At 41.8% G+C, this 12,383-nt stretch overlaps 1 protein-coding gene across 3 annotated transcripts in view; it reads left to right on the top strand.

Moving 5' to 3' along the window:
- PTDSS1 (phosphatidylserine synthase 1) overlaps positions 1-12,383 on the top strand; it is a 50,769-nt gene that overhangs the window by 1,958 nt on the left and 36,428 nt on the right. For all 3 annotated transcript variants that reach the window (XM_084849068.1, XM_084849069.1, XM_084849070.1), the window contains exons 2-3: positions 3,855-3,946; positions 10,468-10,512. In XM_084849068.1, the coding sequence (XP_084705194.1) occupies positions 3,855-3,946; positions 10,468-10,512 (137 nt within the window). The remainder of the gene's footprint in view (positions 1-3,854; positions 3,947-10,467; positions 10,513-12,383) is intronic.

Raw genomic sequence — 12,383 nt, 5'->3', positions numbered from 1 at the left:
TTCAGAGTGCAATCTTGTGCATGTTTAGAAAAAAAAAAAAGTTCAACTCCCAGCATGCCCCATCAATCCATGCTGGGTGGGGGATGCTGGGAGTCGTCAGACCTTTTTTTTTCTTCTAAACATGGATAGGTTTGCACCCTAAATCACCTTTAAATTGTGGTTTTTCTGACTTATACAGAACTTGATAGTTCTGTATAAGGTATATGGACTTGGTAGTTTAATGTATGCTGCCTTTATGTAACTCTGCAAATGTTCTGAGACAGAAAATTTAGTAAAGAAAGAACCATCTAACTCTTCCTTTGTACTCTGTGCTTGTCAAAGCCTGCTGGCTAGCAATTACTTCTCTCTGGAGTTCGTAAAGGTACTCATGGGAAGGAGAGCTGTGTTTTTCGTAAAGCACTTGACAGTGCTAGTTGGCTGATGTTTTGAAATATTTCTCCTGGGGAAATTGCGTCTCACACTCTTATGCAAAAGTATTGGTCATCTATGTGTGTTCTCTCTAGAACTCTAGGACTGCAGCAGTTCAGTGATCTAGCTGGATTAGTTATTGTTGTTCACTTTATAAATTTAAGTTGATTTTCAGGGCCCCTTCAGCTTTACAAACTTTCTACATGGAAATGCCTTTTATGTTAGAATTAGTATGAAACCCCATATGTAGTGGGTCATTTACACACAACCATTGTGCAGACATGTTTTCTCTGTATGTGCGCTGTATGTGCAATGGGTTGTTATGATCAATTGCAGTTTTCAACAATGCATATGCAGTGAAAAAGCCATGCATGCATGTGATCTATAAACTATGTATGCATGCGATCTACATATGCCCTTTGTGCTAATTCCTATATGAACAAGTCTGCTGTGTAGCAATGTTGTAATGGTAGCCATAAACGGTAGATATTAGTTTACCAGAGAAATGGGAAGTGCTAATTATGGCAGTCCTTTTTTCCTAGTAGAGAACAGAGATGTTAAATATGTTTTATTTGTAAGATATTATCACCTTGCTAGATAAGTAGCTGTGGTAATAGCAGCAAGAGGATATAGTACTGCAGCATGTTCAAGACTAACACATTTATTATAGCATGAGAGTTGATGGGCAGCAACCTATGGTGCCACCTTAGATGTTCACTGAATATTGGTGTTTGCAGCACAGTTCTCTGCCTTTTGTCTGATAAGAACATAAGAAATGCCAGTGATGTGTAAATATATGCATTATTAATTTGCTGTCTTTCTATAGCTCTCTCTAAGCTTCTTTTTCTACTCATCCTGGGCAGTGGAGTTGGGGATGAAGCAGGCAGAGATACAGCTCAGGAATCCTACTCGATCTGCATTTGTGGGCACATATAGACCTTTTCTGGACTGGGCCATAGTTTTTCAGCTTTACAATGATGATGGTGGCCATCATCCTTCTCTAAATAAAGACTGAGGCTTATTATGGAGTAAATTCTGTTGAATTCAGTGGAGTATTCTGAATAAACATGCACACAATTACCATGAACAATTCTTGATTACCCTGATCATGGGGAAGCCAAAGGCTGCCTCAAATTCTAAATTTCTTTGCTCTGTTGTTGCGTTGGCCATTTGGTGGTGGGGTGGGGGGAAGGAATGTGGCTTGTTATGTCTGAAATAAGGGCCATACTAGGCATTATACACAGGTGCTTGTAACATTTCCATGGCATTTTTCTTTAAGGAACCTCTGGTGATACTGGTGTTCGAGAAAGGAAAACTGGCAAGGTGGTAGTGGGAGAGAGGGTGCTTTCTCCATTTTTTCTCTTAAAAGAGAAAAATTGTGAGCATACATATAGGGATGGGTTTTCTGTTCTATATTTGTACAGTGCTTAGTGTGTTACGTACTTTTGTAAAGAATAAATGATGAAGATGAAGGGTCTTAATCCTTTCCTCCATTGGTCATCTTCTCTCCCTCCAGGCTACTTTTAAGGAGGAGAAGCAGCTTTGGTGAGGGATTTTGAGCTTAAGAATGGCCGGTGGGGAAAGGGTTAAGCTATGGATTGCATTCTCCTGAGGCTACTTTTGGTTAAAATAAAATACTGGGGAAATGTTACAAGCATCTGTGTGTAACATCTAGTTTGGTCCCGAGTTATCTTTTTCACCACAATACTTGTATTAGGAAACTGCTAAACATCGATGACATAGTGAGTGTGTTAGCATTTGCTTTCTTTTAATTTTTTTTAAAAAAAAACTGCAACAAGAGTGAAAACTCAGGGATGGGGTGTAAAGATAAAAAAAAATTTTGTAGAAGTACTAAAGTTGTTTAGCCATCTTGATTGCATATTAGCCTATGGCTCAAAGAGCCTGCATTTGTGTTATCACTGTTCTTCTAAGTGGCTGAGACACATACATTTGTATCCCTTTGTTACTATTAAACCATTAACGGCACAATCCTATGCATGTTTAGACAGAAAAAAAGTCCTTCATACAACTCCCAACATTCCCCCAGCCAACATGGCTGGCTGGGGCATCCTGGGAGTTGTAGGACTTTTTTCTGTCTAAGCATGCATAGGATTGTATACTTAATGGTCTTCATTTCTGTAAGAATTGCCGAGGAGAAAATATGTGATTAAATAAGTAATAATTCTTTGTTTTTATGTAAAACCCTTTTATTCCTCCTTTCCAACTGTTTGAGCTGGCTTACAGAATCATAAGAAAACAATAAAGCAGTCCACAGGGCTGACCTCCCTAGAACAATAATCTTTAATCCTTTTTAGACATGGATTCACCTTTAGTGCCAACTTGCAACATGGTGCCCACTTCCCGTTTTTAAAGATCTTTTTATATAGGTATATATATTACTATGTGTTGCATATTGATCAAAAGTGAGATAAGCTGAGCCCGTAGTTCTTGTCTCCCTAAGAAAGTTAGGAGAGAATTCAAGATCAAGTGCTGTGTGATGGAATGCTTGTTACCTACTGCAATGGTGCCCAGTATTTCTGGCAAGTGTGGCACTTGTCATCCAAAGTATATGAGGGAGCCACTCTCTTAAGTGTGCAGAATAGTACATATGCAGGCCCCTATGTCTTGGGGAGGTTTTACCTACTGGAACCGTATTTAGGTCTTCGGGCCATCCTGTACATGAGTACTACAAACTCCATCTGCCTGTATCACTTGCCACTTCCATGCCACTGACTGTCCACACGTGGTTTAGCTTGTAAGGTACAATAATCTCACTGAACCTTCCATTCTTGAATCTTGTTGTTTGGGGTAGTTCATGCTGAGGATTTAAATTACTTGAACATGTGATTCTCCCATTTTCAGTGATGCCCAGTAGCAGCATGGTTTGAATTACCAGAATATGACATTCCAGAATGGATCATTGCCCTTCTGTGCAGATCCACAAGAATCTTCCTTGCATCCCTCCCTAATTTGTTCTAACTGAGGCAGAGAAGAAGAGCATCCTTTAATGTAAAATAAACTTATTTAAAAGAGCTAAACCGCCTTTGTCAGATTTTCTAGTCTATGTCCAGCACACCCTAAATCAGCAGAGACACTGCTACAGTTTTCTTTTGTCTGGAATAAGATGAGGGCAATATAAGAGATCTTTTTACAAGCAATGATTACCAGTTGGCTGTTAGTAGATGGGATGCATGATGTAGACAAGTCTTTGTATTCCAGACTTGACTCTTTCTTCTGGCCACATCCTTTGAGCACTCTAATATTACGATGAATTCCAAGGGACTAGAAGCATGCAGATGTGTGTATTAACTGCATGATTAACTTCACTGTCATACAAACTGAGGTAGAAGTATGTCAAGCAAAACAAGTTATTGGGGGTTTGAAACTAGCTGAAAAATGCAGTGTTCTAATCTTCTTTGTTTTAATTGCCAACTTTCTTTTTTTAGGGATGATTCAACCCCAGAAGATAATATTTGGAAAGGAATCCTCTCTGTGATTTTCTTCTTTCTAATCATCAGTGTTCTAGCTTTTCCAAATGGTAAGTAACTCCATATGTATTTGTGTGCCTCCCACAAGTATTTGTATGCCATATTTTCCACAACTCCTTTCGCAGATCATTTTTACGTTGCCCTCCGAAGGTGCCTGGCGAGTTCTGGAGCACACTGGTTTGGAACTACTCTGGTGCAGTGATCTATGGTTTGCTGTGAGCTTGGAAAATCGTTTGGCATAGATCAGTCTGCCAATTTCATTTTTTATACTCTTACCTAGATAAGGGATGAGTTCCTGTAAAAGCATCTGGTACAGTTCAAAGTCACAAAACAAGGCAGTGACATAAACTCAAGGCGTAACTGAAAAGGAATGTGAGATCAGTCTGCTTCCATACAAGAGTCCTCCTGGCTGGTTCTGAAATATTCCCTTTTGGGGTGAATGAGGGCAGCTCCTATCTGTTGGTAGAGGAAATAGAGTATTCCCTGTTGTCCTCTGTTGACGTGTTTTGAGTTATAAATATACGACTTGTCTCTTGCCACCCATGTCAGGTCCTTAAAGGGGAAGTTGCTTTGGGTTTTTTTCTGGGAGGAGAGCTAGTAGGGAATGGATTCCTGGGTCGGAGGGTTCTTTTGCTGGGGTGGGGGGTGGACAAGTTGCCAAGTCTCATTTGGAACACTGAACAGAAATAGAATAACAATGCATGTTATTTTAAAAGATTTTCACCTAGAGCATTTCTCCTAGAGCATTTTAAAATGGAAACAGTGATGTTTGTTGTTTTTTTCAGCTGAAACAAATGAGATTAAATTTTTATATCTTCATGTGAGTAAGCTTGTGAAACTGTGAACCCTTTCTTTGACATTGTCCCCAAAGAATCTTAAATAGTTGTAATTAAAACGGCTCAATTCAGGTTCCTGTTAGTCTTGAGACACTGCTTGATTCTTTACATGTTTACTTGGAGATGATTCTCACTAGGTTCAGTGGAATTACTCCAAAGTAAGTGTGTATAGGATTTCACTGTTTTTCTAGTTGTTGTCGTTTTTAATTACCTGGACAGTGATTACCTAGGCCAATTGATTACGGTGCAGTTTATCCCACAGCAATCTCATTTTTATTGAAGTCCTGTGGTCATCTCAGAAGGTCTGAACTACAGCATCTGTTATCCCTGTTATTACCACTAGACCAAGAGAGCATAGCTTGCAACATTAGGACCTTCATAAAAGGCTCAGGTATGAAAGGGAAACAAGATTCAGTAAATCTTTGTTAACTGAAATCCGCTGTTCAGTTTTTCAAGACCTCATGCCTGTCTCTCTTACTGGAAACATTAAAGTGATCTCATTGTGTCTGGTATGGGAATGGATAGTAGCTGTGGTCATTATCGTCTGCAGCAGACAGTTACTGGCTTTTTGCCAGTAAAAGCAACTGTGTGTAGTAACAGTGTGGTGTCAGTGGAGTATGTTGCGCTATCTGACTGAAGCTATAGCTGACTTCAGTCCTGGGCGTTCTTGGCAAGTGACAGTACCAGGCAACATTTGCACAGAGCGGTGTGGCTGCTGATAAGAGCACTTGAGACTGGCTAGGTTCCTTTGCTATGATTGTCAGTACTGCCCTGGTTCTTGGCCCTAGTAGCCAAGCTACAGGACCAGCAGTTAGCAGTGAGCTGTTGCTGCGGGCTTCAGAGAAATGTTAACTTCATCAACCAAACTGCTGGTTATCAAATGGTTTCTGATATCCCATAGGAATCCTTGGGATTGCATTGCATCGTCTCTTTAGAGGGGGGCACAGAGCCATACATTACAAAGCCAGGTACGTGATAACTGTAGAGATAAATAACTGTTATAGAAAGGCCCTGAAGCTAAGTGGATGTGTGCCTTCAGCAACCCAGGGTGTCGTGGGATAGAAAGGCGCCAGACACCTCAAATTAACCTGTTTTGAGCCATATAATTTGGATTTGATCTTAGCGGTGTCTGTAAAAGGTATTGATTTCAGTTTGTGTAGCCGGAAGGAACGATTTTCCACACGAGTTCAACCTGTGTGCATGGCACTTGATAGCCTGTCTGGTATCTAATGTCTGGCTCACTGGAAGTTTTAGATGGCCTTCCCAGCTCTCCTACTCTTCGTCCAACAGTGCCAATCACACAGTTCTGTTGCTGTCTGAATACCATCGTTGGAACAAAAGACATAATGGAAAATAAGCCTTTTCAGTGTGGCCTGAAAGTAAACATCCAAAACTGAGGAAAGAAAAATGAGTGCTTGGAGCACAAGTGCTCTACAGCACAATCCTATGCATGTTTATTTGGAGGTAAGTCCCATTGTGTTCAGTGGGGCTTACTCCCTAGTAACTGCATTTGGGATTTCAGCCTTAAATTACTATATACTATGACTGGGTGCGTCAAAGGGCCCTTGTCTCCAGGCTCTCATTTATGGGGGTCCTAGATGAATAATTTGCTTCGAACTGTCCTTATTGGAGTTTATGTGCACACAAACATGTTTTTTTATTATTTATTTATTATTACATTTATATCTCACCTTCTTTTTCCTCTGGCAAGGAACCCAAGGTGGCATACATGGTCCTCCTCTCCATTTTATCCTTGCAACAACCCTGTGAGATAGGGTAGGCTGGGAGTTAGTGACTGGCCCAGAGTCAACAAATGAGCTTCATGGCTGAGTGGGGACTAGAACCCACATCTCCCGAGCCCCAGTCCAAAACTCTAACCACTAAACCACACTGTTCCTTCTCTCCAGCTCTTAACAGGTTCCAGTCATCCCTGTGAAATGGCTGGTTTCCACGGGTTCCTAGAACTTCACAGGGTAATCAAAGTCATGATATTTGGATTAGTTACAAGGCTTGTTGAAGATCTGGGGATATACAAATTGGCTTCTACTTGGACGAGCTTCAAGCAAGCAACTGAAGAGGCTCCCATGTCTAATGACCCATAAATTTAGCTGCTCCCTCTTGTGAGAGAGCCACTCTTAAGTGTGCAGTATAGTAATGCTGTATCCCAAGTTCAAGGTGTTAAAGATGTTGTGGATAAATATCCCAGTGGTTCTATCAGCAGCTTTCATAATAGTATATATAAAAAATGTTTCCCAGGATTCCTTCATATCCTGCATTCCCACAAGGAAATGGAACCTCTAGAGCAAGGGCATGCAGGTAAGGGCTAGCTGAATTCTCAGTGGCTTCTTCTGAGTTTCATGGGGCAAAGTCATAGAATCATGGAATAGTAGGGTTGGAAGGGTACTACAAGGCCATCGAGGCCAACCCCCTACTCAATGCAGGAATCCAAGTCAGAGCATCCCTGACAGATGGCTGTCCAGCCTCGTCTTGAATGCCTCCAGTGTGGGACTGCCCACCACCTCCCTAGGGAATTGGTTCCATTGTCGTATTGCTCTGACAGTCAGGAAGTTTTTCCTGATGTTCAGCCGGGGTCTGGCTTCCTGTAACTTGAGCCCATTGTTCTGTGTCCTGCACTCTGGCATGATCAAGAAGAGATGCTGGCCTTCCTCTCTGTGACAACCTTTCAAGTACTTGAAGAGTGCTATCATATCTCCCCTCAGTCTTCTCTTCTCAAGGCTAAACATGCCCAGTTCTTTCAGTCCCTCTTCATAGGGCTTTGTTTCCAGTCCCCTGATCATCTTTGTTGCCCTCCTCTGAACCCTCTCCAGTTTGTCTGCATCCTTCTTAAAGTGTGGTGCCCAGAACTGGACACAGTACTCCCGATGAGGCCTAACTAGTGCTGAGTAGAGGGGAACTAGTACTTCCTGGGATTTGGAAGCTATGATTCTATTAATGCAGCCCAAAATAGCATTGGCCTTTTTTGCATCCACATCACATTGTTGGCTCATATTCAGCTTGTGATCTACAACAGTTCCAAGATCCTTCTTGCTTGTAGTGTTGTTGAGCCATGGATCCCCCATCTTGTGACTGCATTTGGTTTCTTTTTCCTAGGTGCAGGACTTGGCATTTATCCCTATTAAATGTCATTCTGTTGTTTTCTGCCCAGGGCTCCAGTCTATCAAGATCACTTTGAAATTTGTTTTTGTCCTCCAAAGTGTTAGCTGTCCCGCCCAATTTTGTGTCATCTGCAAATCTGATCAGCATTCCCTGCACCTCCTCCTCCAAGTCATTAATAAAAGTGTTGAAGAGCACTGGGCCCAGGACTGAGCCCTGCGGTACCCTGCTTGTTATCTCTCCCCAGTTTGAGAAGATCCCATTGATAAGCACTCTTTGAGTCCGATTCTGTAGCCAACTGTGGATCCACCGGATCGTTGTTTCATCTAGCCCACTTTGAGCTAGTTTGCTCATCAGGATATCATGGGGCACTTTGTCAAAAGCTTTGCTGAAGTCGAGGTATATGATGTCTACAGCATTCCCACAGTCCACAGTCAAGGTTACTTGATCAAAAAATGAGATCAGATTTGTCTGGCAGGACTTGTTTTTGACAAATCCATGTTGGCTTCGAGTAATCACGGCATTGTTGTCAAGGTGCTTCCAGATGGATTGCTTTATGATCTGCTCCAGAATTTTCCCAGGGATTGATGTCAGACTGACTGGTCTGTAGTTCCCAGGTTCCTCCTTTTTACCCTTTTTGAAGATAGGGACAACGTTAGCCCTCCTCCAGTCATCTGGCACTTCCCCCGTCCTCCATGATTTCTCAAAGAGAATAGACAGCGGTTCTGAGAGTTCTTCTGCCAGTTCCTTTATTACTCTAGGATGCAGTTCATTTGGCCCTGGAGATTTGAACTCATTCAAAGTAATTAGGTGTTCCTTGACCATATGCCTATCGATCTCATGCTGCAATCCTGCCCCTTCAGCCTGTACCGAACCCATCTGAGGCCCACTGTAATACAGGATAAAATTTCATACATCTGCCAGGATGTAGACTCCAGGGTTACAGCAGGTGGATCAGGTGAGGTATCCAGAGGAGAGCCTTGTCCAGTTTTCTTAGATGAGTTTCAATTGGTGCAGCTTGTGGATGTTGACAAGGTGCTTGGACAGGTTTGTGCAACCACTTCCAAATTGGATCTTTGCCCCGCTTGGCTTATTAAACACTAGTAGGGAGGGAACAGCCAGCTGGGCCAGGGAGGTGATTGATGCCTCCTTGTGAGAGGGGATGATCCCGGGCTGCCTGAAAATGGCAGTGGTGAGACCACTCCTGAAGAAATCCTCCCTAGACGGGGAAAATCATAATAATTTGAGGCGGTGGCAAATGTTCCATTCCTGGGCAAGGTCCCTGAGCAGGTGGTTGCCTTCCACCAACTTCAGTTGATGGCCCAGCAATGCCCCTAACCTGTCTTCAGTTGTCTATGCTCTGGTAACCTCCAAGTTAAATTATTGCAATGTGCTCTGTGTGGGCTGCCTTTGAAGATGGTTCAGAAGCTGCAACTCCTGCCAAATGAAGTGGCCAGATTGATAATGGGGACAAGAAGGTGCGCACATATAACACCAATTCTGACCTGCTTGCAATGGCTACCTGTATGTTTCCAAGTTTGATTCAAGGTGCTGGTTTTAACTTATAAATCCTTACATGGCTCAGGGCCACAATAGCTGATGTAGCGCCTCTCCCAGCATGAACCTACCTATACACTATGTTCAGCAACTAAGTCCCCCCTCCAGGTGTCTCCTCCAAGGGAGGCTCGGAAGGTGGCAACAAGGGAGAGGGCCTTCTCAGTGGTGGTGCCCCAATTGTGGAACAATCTCCCCAATGAGGCCTGCCTGGTGCCTACATTGTTATCTTTTCAATGCCTAATTAAGACCCTTCATTCAGGGGTATGGCAACGTATGATGAAGTTTTAATCAGGTCCTGGACTTTTCTTATTGTTGATTGTTTAAAATTGTTTTAGATATATGTGTGGCTGTGCTGTTTGTCTGTACGTTAGTGTGTAAATGTTTTTTACACTTTACATAATGTATTTTAATGGTTTTTAATTTTTGTAAACTGCCCAGAGAGCTTTGGTTACTGGGTTGTATAGAAATATAATAAACAAAATGAAATTATGTAACTGGTGTAAGTGGAGTGGCAGTGTTGAAGACTGCTCCATGTGTCTGCAGGGTGGGGAGGCAGCATATATTTCAAGGACCGTGTGTGTGTGTGTGTGTGTGTTGGATACTGCCCTCGGAACCCACTACAGTCATGGACATTTCACTAATAAGCACATAATTTCCAATCCTTGGCATTCACTCCTGCCCTTCCTGATTATGGTTTTTTTGTTGCTGGTGTATCCTGATTTCCGGACAGCTGTGCTACCACTAGTGTCCCTGCTACATGGGAATCGTTGCTGGCTAGCACTTGTTTACTCCAGGTCGTCTTATTATTTTCACGACATAACAAGGCTTGCTCCTTGGATACCATAATAATTTGTGCAGCTAGTCTCTGAAAATATGTTCTGAGGAAGTATGCGCTTATCCAAAAACTATCAGCCCAGTTCCTTTAGTGGTTTTAAATAAGAACCTCAATTTGCTGTAAAGCTTGTTCACAACTGGCTCTTGGTTGGCACAACTGCATTTCCCTCTGATTATGTTTAGACGTACTGTTGCCATTCTTTCTGATCCATCAGCATTTCTCTCTACAGGCCCGTTCACTCGACCCCATCCTGCAATATGGCGCATGGTTTTTGGTAAGTCTTTCCAAGCTGTGCTTTCGCACTATTCTGGAGCACCAGATATTTTCTGTTTTAAACATACCATTCTTTAGTTTATTATATGCCTTCTGTGCCATTGTAGAGGTATGTTATTATTGTAATATTGTGAAATATTTCTTTTTTTCTGTTTTATAGTTTAAAATCTGTTCTTAAACAAATAAATATAAATGGAATGATTCAGAATGAGCCAACTGGGTGATTCTACTTACAGGAGTGAAAAAAGGATTTCAAGAAGTTGGTACAAAATCTAACAGAAGGTGACATATAACACCTAACTGAGGAACCAAACTATAAAACATTTCCTGTCCTCTCAAGAAGAGTTTAAATCCTCTAAATGCACTGGGAATTGTTTTTTTGTTTTGTTTTCAAACTAATGCTGCAATCCTATACCGACTTGCCTGTTTCAGACTTGCTTCTGAGTAGACATGTATAGGATTGCACTATAAATGTCCTTTGCATCCACTTCTAGAATATTAGCTACTAATAATTTATTGATATTCCATTCTTCTGCTAAATGGTCCTAGAGCATCATACAGCATATTTGTAAAAACATATTATATAATTCATAAAAACACAAGTACAAGAAACAATTTCTAAAAGCAAGAACAACATATAATACAACCAGTAATTAAATACGAAAGCAAATTAACAAACCTAACAGTAGCAAAAGTAAAATATATTACACGTTAATTCATAATTTGTGTTTTACATGGGACTACTAGAGTTTTGACTACAATTGGCTTTGATATTTTTAGGGGTGGCTTTTTAATTCTGATACCCTTGTATTGTTTTTATCTTGTGAGCTGCCTTGAAGGGGTTTGCACCCTAAAGGGTCTCCTAAAATTTTTTTAAAATTAAAATTAGAAGCGGCAGTAGCAAAACTAGGTGTAACACAAAAGCCCATTGAAATTAGTGTCACCAATTTCTGGTGAAACGTTAACAGGAGGAGGGAGCCCGATGAATCTCAGTTGGGGGTGCATTCCAAAGTTGCGGCCTTGAAAAGGCCCTGTCTCTCATGCCGTCTTGCTGGATCTCTTGGGATGACACCAAGAGTAAAGGCCTCTGACATTGACCTAAATTTCTAAGGGCACAATCCTATGTTTGTTTAGAGAGAGAAAGTCCTACAACTCCCAGCATTCCCCAGCCAGCCATATTGGGAGTTGTAGGGTTTTTCTGTCTCTCTCTAAACAGGCATAGGATTGCACCCTAAGTGATTACAAATTTCATTGGTATAGCACAGGGCCACTCCATAGTCTACAAGTTCAATTTCAGCTTAATTGTACCTGCATGTGAGTACACTGGATTTCTGAAAGGGGGCACTGGGTATGAAATAATGGATAGAGAGCAAGATGAATGTTCTCCACTCATGGCAGTTTCTAGTGCTCAAAGGTTGGTGGGGGCGGGATGAGGGAGGACACTGCAAGCCTTCCCTCCTTCACCACCCCAGTAAACATTTTACAACCCGGTTCTGGGTTTATCCTCTTGAAAGATTTGGGGGAAAGTTCCCAAGAGTTCCAGAGATACTTTGGAAAAAAGGCCTTGATCTACTCAGGCGCCAAGGTGTTTTTTTAAAAATGTCACTCATAATCTGTAGGCACGTGGAACAGCTGCAGTCATTGCAGCTGAGTTTCCATCATGCAGCTTTTGGATGCCCTTCAAAAACTCTCCCAAAGTCACATCTGCTTCATGAATGATAGATGAATCCTCTTGACTGCTTGAGGATTTTTCTTCCAAATGCTTAAATTTCTCTTTGGATCTGACCTCTCCCACCCTTGCTCAGTCTCTCCATGATGGTAGTGCTACCCCACACTGTTGTCATTCAGGCACCAGTTAAAGATGTATTTATT

This window comes from Heloderma suspectum, chromosome 4, assembly GCF_057233095.1.
Source record: "Heloderma suspectum isolate Gila_16-S chromosome 4, 16-S_ref, whole genome shotgun sequence".
Classification (NCBI taxonomy): Eukaryota; Metazoa; Chordata; class Lepidosauria; order Squamata; family Helodermatidae; genus Heloderma; species Heloderma suspectum.
This window is presented reverse-complemented; position numbering and strand designations above follow the sequence as displayed.